This window comes from Dipteris shenzhenensis, chromosome 1 (genome assembly GCF_047967505.1).
Source record: "Dipteris shenzhenensis isolate YYH24624 ecotype China chromosome 1, Dip_SZ_1.0, whole genome shotgun sequence".
In the NCBI taxonomy this organism is placed as follows: domain Eukaryota; kingdom Viridiplantae; phylum Streptophyta; class Polypodiopsida; order Gleicheniales; family Dipteridaceae; genus Dipteris; species Dipteris shenzhenensis.
Genome location: NC_141596.1, coordinates 32,223,945 through 32,240,168, shown reverse-complemented (window position 1 = coordinate 32,240,168; position 16,224 = coordinate 32,223,945). Strand labels below are relative to the sequence as shown.

Genomic DNA, 16,224 nt, shown 5'->3' with positions numbered 1-16,224 from the left:
AACACAAAGTGACATCATTGGAAATTGCAATATGATTGAGGGGCCAAGACGCCCCCCCCCCCTTATCCAGGCTCACTTTATTCTTGAAAATGGAGATATAAGACCAAGGTGCAATGCACCTTCCAAACTGATGAACTCAGTGAAAACCTAGGACCTAGATACAAGACTCAAGAGCATATGTACAAGGTAGACAACAAAAAGGAGGACTCCAAGCTCAGGTTTCAACTCTTGGCTTGCCCAATCCACAAGCAAGAAGCCTGCAACAATCACCACTTACATCCAACATTAGAGGCAAGCACTAGTTTCTAGAAAGATAGTAGAAACAACATGAAATAGTGCTGTAAATGAGATAAACTTGACAATACAGACTCCCTTCGTGACTTGACCCTTTTGTAGATGAAGTCCTTGATGCCTCTGAAGCTACCTTGGGTGAGGAGAGTGTGGAAATGGGGCTGGAATGAAACCAGCTTAGAAAAAACAGCCTGTAGGCTAGAGAGAGAAAGCCTTTATGGAGTGATAGCTATAGAGAGAGAGTGCCAATGCTGATCCCAAGGGAGGGGATGTAAGAGAGGAGCTGCTGTTGCTCCAGAGGTGCAGAGAAAGGCAGATTTCTACAAGGGGAAGGGGCTGGAACAGTAGAGAGAGAAATTCTGCAGTAGAGAGGGAAAGACTGCAGCAGGAGAGAGAAAGGGGCTGTGGCTGCTCCAGGCTAGGAGAAGGAGAGAGGATGCTGCTGCTGTTCCAGAAGAGCTGAGAGGGGGCAGATTTCTGGAGAGGAGGGGCTGGAACTGTAGAGAGAGAATGTGCTGTTGTAGAGAGAGAAAGTGCTGCTGAGGTGAGAGAATGGCCAGGGGAGAAGCTGGCTGCACCCAAGGAGCTGGAGAGGTTTTGCTGCATCAACCAAAAGGAGGGAGAAGAAAAGTGACGAATTTCTCATGTAGGGAATGAAGGGGAGAGGCCTTCTTTTATAGGCCCGCAACCTGCCCCAAATCTACCAGATTTGTGGCCAGACACTTGGCCTGCATGCCCTGCCACTTGCCATGCATGCTGCCACATGTGTGGGACAGGTGGACTGACCTGCCAGCTCAGATTCCATGCGGCAGTCTGCCACGTGTCAGCTACCACGTGTCACTCCCAAAAACCCTAAAATTTTAAAGTTGTTAGAATTCAATTCTGATCGTACCCACGGGTTCCTAATAGCTTGGACTATCTATTGACGTACTCTAAGGTCATAATTGAGCCATACTGAGCTCATTTGTTTGTCGTCTTATCTTGTATCTCCATTACTCTTGGCATGCTGCCAGGTCCACACCCAAAGCTCAGGGAACATTCTCTTGAATGGTTCCTAGGTCAGTATGCAATTTGTGCATTTGATTGGTCCCATGTTTGGGTACTCAGGTGGGATGTGGTTTCCAGATGTCCCTCTCAAAGAGAGGCCATCACTCTTGTGGGTCACTAATGCCCATAACCCCAAGCAAGGGGGTCCACCCTCAAATGCTAGACCTAGTCCCCATTGTCCGTAACTGAACAGTAGGAAAACATTTCATTTCTCAATAAGCATACTATTGAAAAACAAAAAGAAATAGTACCAAGCAAGTGGATACATGTTGAAGCAGGATGACATCCTCTTCGTCTTTCATTCGGTTGTCCTCAACTGAAATGCTTCCTCATAAGCATCCAGGATTTCAGGACACTCCATTGGGGGATGGGAGCCCTGTGAACTTCAAAAGGTACATCTTGCGAGTCGTGCCTCGACGTCCCGTAGTGAAGTTATGCAGAATAATTTGCTGTGGGATCAACAAGATCTCAGTGTCCTCTACTTCAGGTGCATCGTCTAGTGTGGGCTCTTAAGGTGGAAGTCTCAATCGGACTGAGACATCATTTATTACTTGCAACACCTGAAAAGGACCATAATAGCGAAAGGATAGCTTGAAGTAGCCTACTTTGGTTTTTAACCGGGCTTTCTCAAATTTCAATAAGACCCATTGGCCTTCTTTCACTGCAAACGCCCTCCGTCTTTTATTTGCAGCTGCGCTTTGTTTCTCCAGTGCCTTTTGAATGGCTGCTCAAACCGTGGCATAAGTAGAGTCATAATCCTCCACGAATTGATCTGCGGCAAAGATTTTCTTTTGTTTGCATGAGTGGAGTTGGTAAAGATCTACCATATACAATTTCAAGAGGAGCTTTTCCAGTGGAGGAATGAATTGTGTTGTTATAAGCAAACTCCACAAGAGGAAGGAATTTCTCCCAAAAGGTTTGCTGGTCTTGCACATAAAATTTCAGCAAATCCAAGAGTGTACTATTCGTAACTTCAGTTTGGCCATCTGTTTGAGGATGAAAAGCTGAGGAGAAGCTTAGAAGAGTTCCAAGGTTCTCAAACAAAGCCTAGCAGAATTTACTAGTGAACTTTGAGTCTCTATCTGATACTATAGACTTGGGCATGCCGTGGTGTCTAAAGATGTGTCTAATAAATAAATGGGCAGCTTCAGGTGCCTTGAGATTCTTTTTGCAAGGAATGAAGTAGGCTTGGTTGCTGAATCGATCTTCTATCACCCAAATCATGTCATGATTTTGATTGGTCTTGGGAATTCCTGTAATAAAGTCCATGGTGATGTGTTTCCATGGTCTCTCAGGAATGGGTAGGGGCTGAAGTAAACCCTTGGGTTTTCCTCTCTCATACTTAGCTTTTTGACATGCGAGACAAGCTGAAATGTAGGCAGCAGTGTCCTTTTTCATGTTAGGCCAGTAGAACAATTTATCCATGGCTGAAAAAGGGGCCACAATACCCCTATGACCAGCATAGGGTGGGTTATGGCTTTCCTCCATCACTTTAGATCTAAGCTGCTTTGTGATACATAGTTTGTTCTCCATGAATAAATAGCCATCCCTGATGTGGTAGGCATGATGGGTGCCTCCATCTTTCAAATATGCCCATGGCTGAGCAAAATCAGCATCTCCGTCATAGAATTCTTTGAGGGCTGTTAGCTCATCATGATAGGGAACTGAAATATGAAGCCGTGGTCTACGAGAAAGGGCATCAGCCACTGCATTCTCTTTTCCAAGAGTATATTGTATCTGAAAATGAAATGATTGAGAAAGGTAGACCATTTTATATGTCTATCTCATAGGAATGGTGTTTCCTGAAACTCCCGCTGTAATGCTCACATCTCTACCCTTATGTTCAAGGGTTAGAATATTCTTCACATAATCGATTCGGGGGTTGACTTGCTTATGCCAGGGCATGCCAAGAATTACATCTGATCCTTGAAGTGGTGCCACCATGAAGGGTAGATGATCCAAGTACCCCTGGATGTGTACCCGAAGCTTGCCGATGATGGGGTACACCTTCTCTTCTTGGTTCTTGAAGGCTGCAGTTGCCTCCAAGGCTTCTCCTTTATCCTCTGGGGCTATCCCGAAGTTCTGTGCCATCTCATGAGAAATAAAGTTGTGAGTAGCTCCACTATCGAACAAAAACAAAGCGGATTGATCCTTTACCTAACTCCATGTTTTCAACAAACTATGGGTGTCGTTTACAGCTTCCTTTTTTGGAGGTGCTTCCACCTTGTTAACAACCAAAACTGGGTTTTTGGGGGCTGTTTCTTTGTTGCTGCTGTTTTTGGCAGCTTGAGGGCATTCATAGAAGTTGTGGCCTCGCTCGCCACACTTGAAACACCGCCCTTCGGAGTAATACTTTTGCTTCTGTTGTGGAGACAATGAGCTGAAAGTGCGGGCTGCTTTCTTTGAAGGAGGCTGGCTGGCTGACTTTTGCTCTTTTGGTGCGTCCTTTGCTGTCTCCTTACCCTTTTGTTCCTTGGAAGAGGTTCCCTGGGACTTCCGCTTGTTGTTGTTGCCGTTATTCTTGTTGGAGAAAGACTGTTTCTTCTCCACCTTCAAGGCAATGTTGATGGTGTCTTGGAGAGAAGTAGGAGTGGCAATGTCCACCTCATGCTGAACGATATACCGTAGGCCAGCAAAGAACTTCCTTTGCTGCTCTTTTTTATCCTTCCTACTGAATGCTTGAACTTTTAACAAAGTATCCCAAAAACGATCAACATACTCACTGACTTTCTCTTCTTGGTGTTGGCGGAGGATGTCCCACTGCACCATTGTATCTCTCTTAAACTCCTTAGGTAGGAAGTGCCTCATCAAGTTCTTCTTGAAGCGCTTCTAGGTGTGGGCTTAATGTCCAGTGTTGACCATAGCTGCCCACCAGAGTGAAGCACGGTCTTGCATGTGCAAGACAGCAAACCGGATCTTCGCCTTGTCTTCGTACTCGTCCCCCTCAAAGAAATACTCGAGGTCTTGGATCCAGGCCAGCAAGACCTCGGGCTTGTCCTCTCCCTTGTACTTGGTAAACTTGAAAAGCTTATCTCCAAGAGGTACCTTATGCTTTGCATACCTTCGTCTCCGTGGACGTCTCGAAGGAGATGGACTCCGATGACGCCATCTACCTCGAGAAGGGAAAGAAGAGGATGATCTTCCCTCCTTGTTGGAGTTGGTGTTGTCCGCACGACCTCTTCATTGGGATTAGGGCCCTATGTCATGAGTTTCTGCTTGGTTGCTTTCCAGCACTTGAACCTGTTGAGCAATGTTTTGACAAGAGAGCACTTAACTCATGCAGATTAGGAGGAGGGTCAGGTCCATTGGCTGCCATGATGACAAGATGACTCAATGAAGGAGAGACTCAACAAGAGAAAGCACAGAGTACAGGACTACTGCCTAAGCTCTGATACCAATGTAAACTACTCGGTGCTTTCTATCAATTCAGACAACAGATTTTGCAGAGGCGTTTGAATGAAATGATTGCGAGTTGCCAAACACATATACTTGAACTTAAGAGTTTGCAATTAAGCTAGAATTAAGACTTATACAGCTTAAACACAAAGTGACATCATTGGGAATTGCAATATGATTGAGGGGCCAAGACGCCCCCCCCCCCCCCCCCTATCCAGGCTTACTTTATTCTTGAAAATGGAGATACAAGACCAAGGTGCAATGTACCTTCCAAACTGATGAACTCAGTGAAAACCTAGGACCTAGATACAAGACTCGAGCATATGTACAAGGTAGACAACAAAAAGGAGGACTCCAAGCTCAGGTTTCAACTCTTCGCTTGCCCAATCCACAAGGAAGAAGCTTGCAATAATCACCACTTACATCCAACATTAGAGGCAAGCACTAGTTTCTAGAAAGATAGTAGAAACAACATGAAATAGTGCTGTAAATGAGATAAACTTGACAATACAGACTCCCTTCGTGACTTGACCCTTTTGTAGATGAAGTCCTTGATGCCTCTGAAGCTACCTTGGGTGAGGAGAGTGTGGAAATGGGGCTGGAATGAAAACAACTTAGAAAAAACAGCCTGTAGGCTAGAGAGAGAAAGCTTTTATGGAGTGATAGCTGTAGAGAGAGAGTGCCAATGCTGATCCCAAGGGAGGGGATGTAAGAGAGGAGCTGCTGTTGTTCCAGAGGTGCAGAGAAAGGCAAATTTCAAGGGGCTGGAACAGTAGAGAGAGAAATTCTGCAGTAGAGAGGGAAAGATTGCAGCAGGAGAGAGAAAGGGGCTGTGGCTGCTCCAGGCTAGGAGAAGGAGAGAGGATGCTGCTGCTGTTCCAGAAGAGCTGAGAGGGGGCAGATTTCTGGAGAGGAGGGACTGGAACTCTAGAGAGAGAATGTGCTGTTGTAGAGAGAGAAAGTGCTGCTCCTGGGGAGAAGCTGGCTGCACCCAAGGAGCTGGAGAGGTTCTGCTGCATCAACCAAAAGGAGGGAGAAGAAAAGTGACGAATTTCTCATGTAGGGAATGAAGGGGAGAGGCTTTCTTTTATAGGCTCAGCCCCCCCCCCCCCCCCCCCAAGGCTCAGAGTGGAAGGTGGACACTTGTCCCAGATTTTTGGTGGGCTGCAGTCCCAAAGAGGACAGCCCGCAACTTGCCTCAAATCTACCAGATTTGTGGCTAGATACTTGGCCTGCATGCCCTGCCACTTGCCATGCATGCTACCACATGTGTGGGACAAGTGGACTGACCTGCCAGCTCAGATTCCATGTGGCAGTCTGCCACGTGTCACTCCCAAAAAGCCTAAAATTTTAAAGTTGTTAGAATTCAATTCTGATCGCACCCACGGGTTCTTAATAGCTTGGACTATCTATTGACGTATTCTAAGGTCATAATTGAGCCATACTGAGCTCATTTGTTTGTCGTCTTATCTTGTATCTCCATTACTCTTGGCATGCTGCCAAGCCCACACCCAAAGCTCAGGGAACATTCTCTTGAATGGTTCCTAGGTCAGTATGCAATTTGTGCATTTGATTGGTCCCATGTTTGGGTACTTGTGTGGGGTGTGGTTTCTAGATGTCCCTCTCAAAGAGAGGCCATCACTCTTGTGGGTCACTAATGCCCATAACCCCAAGCAAGGGGGTCCACCCTCAAATGCTAGACCTAGTCCCCATTGTCCGTAACTGAACAGTAGGAAAACATTTCATTTCTTAATAAGCATACTATTGAAAATTAAAAAAAAATAGTACCAAGCAAGTGGATACATGTTGAAGCAGGATGACACACACCCCCCCCCCACAACATGAACGAAAGGCTCAACCACGAAGGCCTGCGTAAGTTTTACAAAACTTGGTGAGGAAGGATGCCTTTTACAGAGAGAGAGAGAGAGAGAGAGAGAGAGAGAGAGAGAGAGAGAGAGAGGTTTTGACTTCGTAGCAACAATGCCAAGGGGCCAAGTTGTCTCATCCAAAGCAATTCCTAGGAATCGAACACACACACACACCCCACAACATGAATGAAAGGGTCAACGACGAAGGCCCGCGTAGGTTTTACAAAACTTGGTGAGGAAGGATGCCTTTTACACACACACACACACACACACACACACACACAGATAGAGGATATGATGTTATTAATGTTCATTGGAGACCCAAAAGGATCTATGGGACACTAATGATTACAACTTGCATCTCTATGCTTAGCTGACAACCACCTAATTTTATATGTTTGCCTTTAGGACCTCTTTGGTGAACATGTGTGCCCTATTTAAGACCTTCATGTATCCTCCATAATTTCTTATGTATCCTCCAACTTGCTCAGGACAATATTTGAAGAGGGTGTGCAGATCATTGGTTGTTAGATCTTGTATATTGTCTTTCTCCCTGATGTCCCTCTATGCAATAAAGCTGTGTGTGGTATTCATCCGCTGTGCGGCCCCCCCTTTCCATGTCTTTTTCCTTCTCTTGCCATGTCCTTTTTCCACATCAAGGTTGTATGACCTGGTTCTCATGTTAGATATTAGGTGTCTTTTAAAAATGGAGTTCTCCTCATTGAGGTACCCTCCTCTCCAAATCAGCATAAGATTGATTTCTCTCTTGTAAATGGTAGATGCCATTTTTTCTTTTGCTTTCTTTCAGGTGTTTTTGAAAATGTTTTGGTTACCACAGTGGCTACATCCTCGGCTGGAAGATCCATGACATCTTTTCGCCAATATTTCCATCCATTCTACCCCAATCTATTAGTGTCCATTTTTGCAACTATATTGAGGTACTGGAGTGTTGACATAGCGCTTCCCCTTCCCAAAGTAAGATACGTATTTTGGCTATTAGTATGAAGTACCTTGACTGCTAATTCTTCTATGATGATGAATCTTTTTTGTACCATTTCTCTTCTCTTCCAGCATGCCCTATTGTGTCTAGGGCCCAATAATTGGCATTTGTACAGCACCACTGTCTGTGCGAACATACTGTGGAGTAACTTCCTCATCGCCCATCCCAAGATGTATATTTCTACATTTTCTCTAAAAATTGAAAAGAGCTTTGGTATCACCTAGGACGCTTCTTTCTCGCATGCACTCCATTTGTAGCGACCTTCAAAGTCCAGTCCTAGGTGTTTGTGGCTCCCAACTCTTTTCCCTTTATTTAAAATCGACTTGTTTTTTACATGTCCCAGGGATCATGATCGTTATGTTGGCAATGTTCACCTGCATGCTGATGTCCTTAATGTGCCTAAATGCCTCTCCGTTTCAAAGTGGACTATATGGTCTTAATTTTGGAGCAAAAAAGGATGCACCCTGCAATGTTGGCCCATGTGATATGTAACTGCAGCTAAAGCCTACTCATCTAGTTCATCAATAAGCCAAGTAGAAAGGGCATGCCTGTTTCATTGAATGTCGCTGCTCCTTTTACTTATGTCTGGTGTCCACTAAAGACTTGCCCATACTTTCTAAATGTGGGTTCTCTTAACTCTTAGAGAATAGTCAGGTTTGTTATTCGCTGCCATACTTTCTTCCCTGGCACTGTCCGGAATGCCTTCTAAAATTGGGCAATAGAGTGCATTATTTTCTTTTTGGGGGGGAAGGGGGGGAGAGAGAGAGAGAGATTGTCTTTCTGAAAGTCCTAACAGCGGAGTAAGGTCCTCCGTGCTAAGGCGGTCAAGGATCTGATTAAGTGGGTGTGCATACTTTTCTCCCACCTGTTTTCCTACTCTCAGAAACCTTGGGATCAGATATCCAGGTTTTCCTACAGCTTCAGCCAGAAATTTGCATTTTTAAAAAGGGGCTCAGTAGCTAATCTTTTATTTTGTTGAATTGGGGACTTCTTACCTTCCCCTAAGCTAATTTATGAAGCAGTTTGAAAGAAGAATTTGGGTTCTCCTCTTCTCTAGCTGATTTAGATTTCTTACTGTAGTGTGCTCTTAGTGTGCTCTCCTTTGTGCATGGAACATTGGTTTTTGCATGTGCATAGATATCTGCCTCACAAAGGTAAATCACCAAAAAAAGTTTTTGTTTTTTTCTTTTGTATGATGGTCCTTTCTTTGAAGTTTTCTCTTCAAGGTCATGTTTTTGCTAGCCTTTTCATGAGGATGCTGGGTTTGCTAAATCTGTGATTGGATTATTCAGAAAGTGGCAAAGGCATCCGTTAAAAGACCCAACAAAGCAGGAACCTCTAAGAATGTTGGGAAGGTAAGGCAAATATTGTCTTGCTTAAAAATAATTGAGAGCTGGCTCATCAGTGAGGATTTATAGTTTCTTCTTGGGCAATCTGATAGTGATATACATGAGCTCATTCTTTGAACCTGTGAAATATTCATGAGTTCAGAGTGGAGGCCCTAGGAAGCTCAAGGCGACTGGAAAGTCAATGAAGAAATCTACCCTCACAAAGAAAAGTAAGGGACACAAAAGAACAGGGAAGTAGTGTTTATACACACCTTGCAAAAAGTGTATTGTAACCTTGTTGGATTATGTGTGTATAATTTTTTCAAAGCTGTGATGATAACACAGAAAGACAATCAGCATACAAAGGATGTAATGTTTGCAATTTGTCCACCATGCGACTGGTTGTCGTGGGGACAAGTAAGAGCAATTAACATACTGTATGATAGAATGTCGTCAGATTACAAAAATAAATTAATGCACTCGTTTTTAGTCTGAACGGAGGTTGAGCCTTTTCTGGCCATTTTTTGCAATTCATTTTGGTTGTTGCATTTGTTATCGTTCTGCTCATGCATTTATAGAGTGAAATTTGTCAGAACATAAAGGGATATCTCTTCTCTTTGTGAATTGTTCTTGTGCAGCAAGATCTTATTGGCGCTATATGATGTCTGTAATCGTGTGACGATATGATGGGACACAAAGGGTTTGGAAAGATTTAAGTGTTCATGTTTCCACATAGGCAAACCTTTTTAAGCATATTTATAGAGAATACTTGAATGCAAACATTATTGGATAATAATATCCTTTAAAAGACTTAATGAGGATTTTTTCTTTACTTAATAAAGAAAGTATGTTCTTTTAATACTCCCAAGAATGCTTCCTCACAAGTTTAATAATATTGACAAACCCATAGGTATGAGCATTTCTTTCTCCCTTTTTTGCTCTGCAGAGCGAGATGGAAGTAGATTTTGCAAGTAGCTAGAAATTTTTCTGTATGCTTCTGTTAATCATTAAAAGTTTCAAAATCAGGAACCAACTATGGATGCTTATCAACAGTGGAGAAAATCAGAGACTTAGAAGTAAGACCAATAGCATTCCTTTTTCTTCTTAAAATGGTAAACAATACCGATGATATATAATTTTTACCACCATTAGGAACGATTATATGGTAGTATCACCAAATGCAACTACTTAAGATACTGGAAAAAGTAAGAGTGTATTTGGAATGGAACAATAGAACTGTTTTGGGGATTGTATGGACTCGTATTTTTGTAATTGTATAGAATACCTCAGAACATGCGGCATCAAAGAGCATGTCTTGTCATGTTTTGTGACTCAAGTTTCTCACTTTTCTTACTCTTGCTTGCTTGTTGAAGTATCAAGGTAACACATTTTTTGATTATGGTGGTAATGAAGGGTAATTGAACTATAAGGGGATCAATGGATGGGCAAACCTACAAAATATCAATAAACAAGTGGAAAATATCTTGTGTGGTCCATTAAATGTGAGAAATATCCTCAACTATGCAAATGATGAAATTTTTAAAGGCAATTGCAAATTTGCTAGACGGGTACCTTGTAATTTGCAAAAGTGCACATAACGCTCTGATAGGAAAAAGGGTCATTTTAGAACTAAAGGATTAGATATAGCTCACAAACCGCGGAGGAAACATGTGCATGTGCTAATCTTGGTATTGATGAGTGGACAAAGGCTGATTTGTGGAGATGAGGCCAATGAAGCTAGAAAGCAATTGCAATTATGTAGGTAAGGATCTTTGATTGCACTCTCTATTTTCCATGCATGCTCGTCGATAAAAGGATAGGAAAATTGTTTGAAGCAAAATATACAATCAAAGTGGGCTTTTCAGTTTTAGTATAGAATTTGAAAAGCTTTGGCGAACTTAGTAACAATGCAAGGAAGCTTACAATCTACCAAGCAAGGCTAGGAAGAGAGCTCTAATCTCTCAAATCACTATACCCCCACTCAATTTGCACGTTTTGACATTTTCCATTTGGCCAACGCTAACATTACATAAAGTTTCCTCACAAAGTTTACCAATTTTTAACATCAAGTGTTACATGCAATTGGAATATTCCATTCCAAAAAGGCATTCCTCTAGTCTTAAGCATTCGATCTTGATAACCCTATAACATGATGTGATAAACTTTGCAAAACTTTAATGGAACCCCTTCTTTAGTAATGTTTAAAGTACTTTCGTTTTGCGGGAAAAAAAGGGTATTTATTAGATTATAAAATTGTTTTCACGGTACTTACAAAGTTTCTAAGAGACCATCTCCACACATGGTGGGAAAACCAAAGATAATGTAAAATTTGTAGTTGAAACAAATTAGGAAAAGCAACAGCCCGCTTAACTTAATCCTTCTGTTTGAAAGTATCATGCACATTGCCTAGTAAATTCCAAATATCTTTGTTTTGACACAAATGTGTTCATAGGCCAAAGCCATGCCATTCTTAAGATTCTCTGTGATCTTTTCATGCCTATTAGGGTGTTTGTGAATTCATGTCTTGCATAATGTACTGCTCCCTCCAACTTTGCTCGAGGAGTTTCTTTCATACTTAATAGAAGTCTTCTTCTTCACCTCATTCTTTTTGGCAAAAAAGAAGTCTTCTTTTTGGAAAAAATAAAATAAAATCTAAGTTTATCAAATTTTAACTCCAATATTATGTTTTCGTATAAGCACGACTTTGACACTCCATGTGATCGTGGGTGTGCTATGTGCCTTTATACTTCTGTACTATGTGAGATGACTAGTTGCCACTCACTTATCCAATCTCATCCAATTTGTTTCAAACATCAAGACATTGTGTACTTGCTTCCACACTCTCCAACAAGTGGTATCAAAGCTATCTTAGCCAACCACCATTAATCCCATCATTCAATGATCCTACTGCTATTGACCTTTCTTCATCAAGAAGAGTCTTCCTTGCTGCTAGTTGTCTACCTCATCACTCATCATTTCTCCATGAGCTTGGTCGATTCTCAAAATCAGATTTGTGCCTTGTTATTGGACATCTCTCATGCTTCTATTCTACATTGCCTAACCTTAGGAAAACCAAATAGCAGGTTGAGAACTCTTGCACCAAGATACTCCTATTAGCATTGTGTAGCTCTTCAAGTGAGTAGTACAACCGTTGTTGCCATACCTCTACAATAGGTTTGGCGTTGTTTAGACTTGCCTTGTGTCATCGTTCGCTGGGTTGACCTGCTCAACATTACAATGGTTCTACTCAAGCTTGCTGCCACCCTTCTGAAAAAGTTAATTTTACTATTGCCCTGACAAGTCTTTTGTCCTGATACTATCACCTGGTTCTCCACAATCAAGCCAACTTCAAATAGAATTAATACCTACTCATTTACAGAGGTATATCTTCATACTCTAATCCATATTTGTCACCTTTTTAGCTAAACTTTCGCTAAATTTGGCAATTAATTATAACTAGATACTGTTTGACTATACACAGCACTAGTTGATGCCTCACATGATTGAGCTAACTCAAATTTGCCTATATTCTCCTCTTTCCCATGCTAAAAAAACCTTTCCAAGCCTTTATCTAGTGATATCATTGTTGCAGTTTTTGACATTTGGTAGACCACATTTGGTGACCATAGCTAACATTTGATTAGTTTTGACTAGCTACAATGTCTTTTTTGGGCTATTGGTAGAAAATTTGGATACCAAAACAATTTGGAGTGAATATAGTATTCCTACCATATTCCAAAGAATTTTGGCTAAGATTCCTCCCCTTGGAACATATGGTAATCATCTAGAAAGTGACCCATTGAGGGGTTTGGGGATTAGATGGTTGCCAAAAATATGTCTTTCCTAGAGGAAATATACATTGATTCTTTGGAAAGAGACTTAGAGAAGGAAAATATTTGGCTAAAGAACTTACTTGTAAAGGGTAGACAGTTGCAACCTCTGGCTACATATTCCATGATGGGTCCTCCAAAAAAACAAGCTGACTTGTTATTGACTTTGTTTGACCATATCATCAACTATAATTGAGTGTAGCTACTGGTGGTATTCATCTACCTGATCATTTATCCCTCTAGTCATTTGTATTTTAGAGGGATTTGACTACAATTTAGGTCTCCACATCAATGGAGATTTATTTGTTAAGAATTTGGCATTCTACTACCCTTATTTTGGCACTTTGGCATTTGCAAATTTGAGACTTTGCTCCATTTTTTCTTGCATTGGGTCCTCATGTCTTGGGGATTTTATTTCAGGTACATATAATTATAGCATGGGGTAGCATGTGTGCATTGACAATTTGGCACTCAAATTTGTGTAGGTAGTTGCATTTTTCTCTCAAAAAAAGGACTCCTATTAAGTATGAACAAAACCCATGAGAACAAGCTCAAAGTGGAAATATATCATACAATGCATGAGAAAAAAAACACTCCTCAGAAAGAGGTAGAAAACAACCAAGATTGCGATTGAAACTACCATCTCAACCCCATAGAAGTCTTAGAGAAGATCCCTCCATTCTCTAAAGAACATAGCCCTCCTAGCAGAAGCTACCCAAGAGGGCCCCTACATGCTCGCTCAAATGGCCATCCTTGTACGTATATTGTCTGTCAATATATAGGCCAAAATGTGAGAAGCATGAACCTAGGATCCATCCAATGCCTCTATGCATTTGGCTCTCCAAATATGCCATGCTGCAATACTTGCCAGTATCTCCCAAGAAGAATCCACAAACGCATGCATATCTCTAAAGGGTGAGACAGGAACATAATCCAAAAAGCATGGCTCAACTAAGTGGTGTTGAATTGATCAAGCCCAAGAGGAGTCATGTCTTTGATACAAGACCTGAGGCCTTGAAAGAGAAGGCCAAGCAAAACTGAACCTTAAGTCATGAAGAAGGGGTGACGAATAAAAGTACTGAAAATCTTGGCTATCTCCCTCCAAATAATCCTAGCTATTTACAATCCTATAAACAATGCTAAACTAACTCCATAGTAGAAAGGCAAGGAGGTCAAGTAGCGTCGGCTAAGAACCTACATCTCCATAGGCTCACTGCAATCCCACCATGAATAGAAAGCCAAAAGAAGAGAGTGATTTTTCTATTCAAGACAGATTTCTAGAGTCTCTTCCAAAAGTTCTTTTGCAGGTCAATCGAAATTTCAAACCCCTCCCAATGGGGTGCTCTAGAGAGGAGGCTCTTCTCTCATGACATTACTAATAGTGTAACGAAAGAAGGGGAGGCTCTTCTCTCGATGTCCTTCATTGGGCCACTCCCACTCCTCCGAATGACACTGCAATAACTTTATAGGGGAACACCCCCATAAAGTCACAATCTCCAAGCACCTCGGGTAATAGGACATGAGTGAGGGTCTATTACCACTTTGAGTCTGAACCATGCTCTAGAAGAGAAACAATACTGACAGGCTGAAATGCAAAGTCTAATAACACCTCATCGGTCGATCTAGACAGTGTGCCTCCCACAAGGACATCAAAAACCAAGGCATCTACACTATAGAAAGCAATAACCCGTAGAGGAATGCTCTCTCTCATGAAACTCCAATCCGAATGGAACATTCCTCTATGTTCATCTAATCCACTAGAATGGATGCATCAATCTATTGATTCCTACCTACACTCCCTCATATTTCTTACTAACTAAGCCTTGTATATAGTGAGAGGCACCAAGTGGTCTACCATGATCACCAAGTATGCTATCGTTCCACATGACATGCTACCTATCTATCGCTTCATTATAAGGAGGGCGAACTCTCTAAAGGGTACTCTTGAAGCTGGACCCAACCTTTAGGATCGCAGCCCAATAAGAGGGGAAGAAGAAGACCTATGGTGGGCTGCAGTAAAAATCTATCTAGTACTATCCCTCTTGTTGAAAATTCAGAGACAGAATATAGAAAATGCAATAAATGATTCCAGAGAAATGTTACACCAAAATTATCACTATATTGCAAAGAGACCTCTCAAACCTTCATGCATCACTATGGGTCTTGTTGTCAAGGTGTACAACTCCACAAGAAAAAGTCGGCACATAGCCGAATAGAAACTTTTGTATGGAGCCACACAAGTAATGGACACACAGTTGAATAGATATAACTGCATAAAATGACAAAGAAACAACACACAATCTCGAAAGCCATAGATAACACAATTGCTCAGAGGTTGGCTCACAAGTAGAGAGCAAACTACACCAGTCCCCAATCTGACGTGACACGCACCATGAGCCTGAGTCACTTTTATAGAGCTACGAACCGTCTACTAGAACTACATGTTGTACCATCTCTTGTGTTTCCAACATCGACCTCCAATTACTTAGCACCCTTTGAATCCTCTACTGGATCGAGCTTGTCTCCACAATATGGCCAAGACTCAAGCAAGTTGACTCTCGTGGGAGAGGAAGAGTCATGAACCACCTGGGAACAAAAAACTCAGTCTCTAATATTCACCACCTTATACTACTGTATGATGAATCACCAAGTGTCTACTGCCACTCTAATCACACTGGATATGGCGGACAACTAAGTTATTTCTAGAGGTTTTTACACTTATATTGACAGATGTCACTTTAAAATAATGTTCCCTTGTAGACGAAGTTCCAACTTCCTTTGCAAACCTCATAGTTCTAAACTCTCTAGTTACGAGGGTTTACCACACTCCTATCACCTATGAATGCCAACAACCCCCCTATAAACCGAGTAAGATGGAAAATTTATTTTGACAAGCCAAAAATGAGCTTAGGGAAAGCGTCAAAATGCATAGTAGAATTTCATCTTCTTGGACCAACCTAGCTACATGCTCATCTTGCTCACTATTGTTGATTAGGTATGCATTTGAGCACCCAATGCCATTCTTGTCATCATAAGCCTTTTTGTAGTAGCTCTTCTCCTCGTGACCCTCATGTCCACAATATTTGCAAAACGACCTGCTGCCATTATCCTTGGCCTTCCCTTTTCGCTTTATTGCAAAAGCGTGTTCTTTATACTTGCTACATAGATTTCTACTCTCATCTCCTAGCTCAGAAGCATTGCAACACTTGCATTACATCATCACCTGTGTCATGGTCCACAACACTAAGTGTGCTTCACTACACACACACACACACACGTGTGATTGCTACTAGATGAACACATGCACCTTAGAGCAAGCCCTTGATCACAACTATCTCAACATACCCTCCCTCAAGGGTTTTCCTCATGCTATGTCAAGGATACATCTAGTCACATAGTTTCACATGCCATCTCATGGTGGTCAAGGATAAATCTATGGCTAGGATCTCATGCTAGCAAGAGTG

General features: G+C 41.9%; 1 protein-coding gene across 2 annotated transcripts in view; it reads left to right on the top strand.

Moving 5' to 3' along the window:
- Nucleotides 1–9,462, top strand: part of BIN4 (double-stranded DNA binding protein) — a 100,209-nt gene extending 90,747 nt beyond the window's left edge. For both annotated transcript variants that reach the window (XM_087381363.1, XM_087381355.1), the window contains 2 exons: nt 8,895–8,957; nt 9,094–9,462. In XM_087381363.1, coding sequence (XP_087237489.1) covers nt 8,895–8,957; nt 9,094–9,189 — 159 coding nt within the window. In that variant the 3' untranslated portion in view covers nt 9,190–9,462. The remainder of the gene's footprint in view (nt 1–8,894; nt 8,958–9,093) is intronic.
- Nucleotides 9,463–16,224: the final 6,762 nt, after the last annotated feature.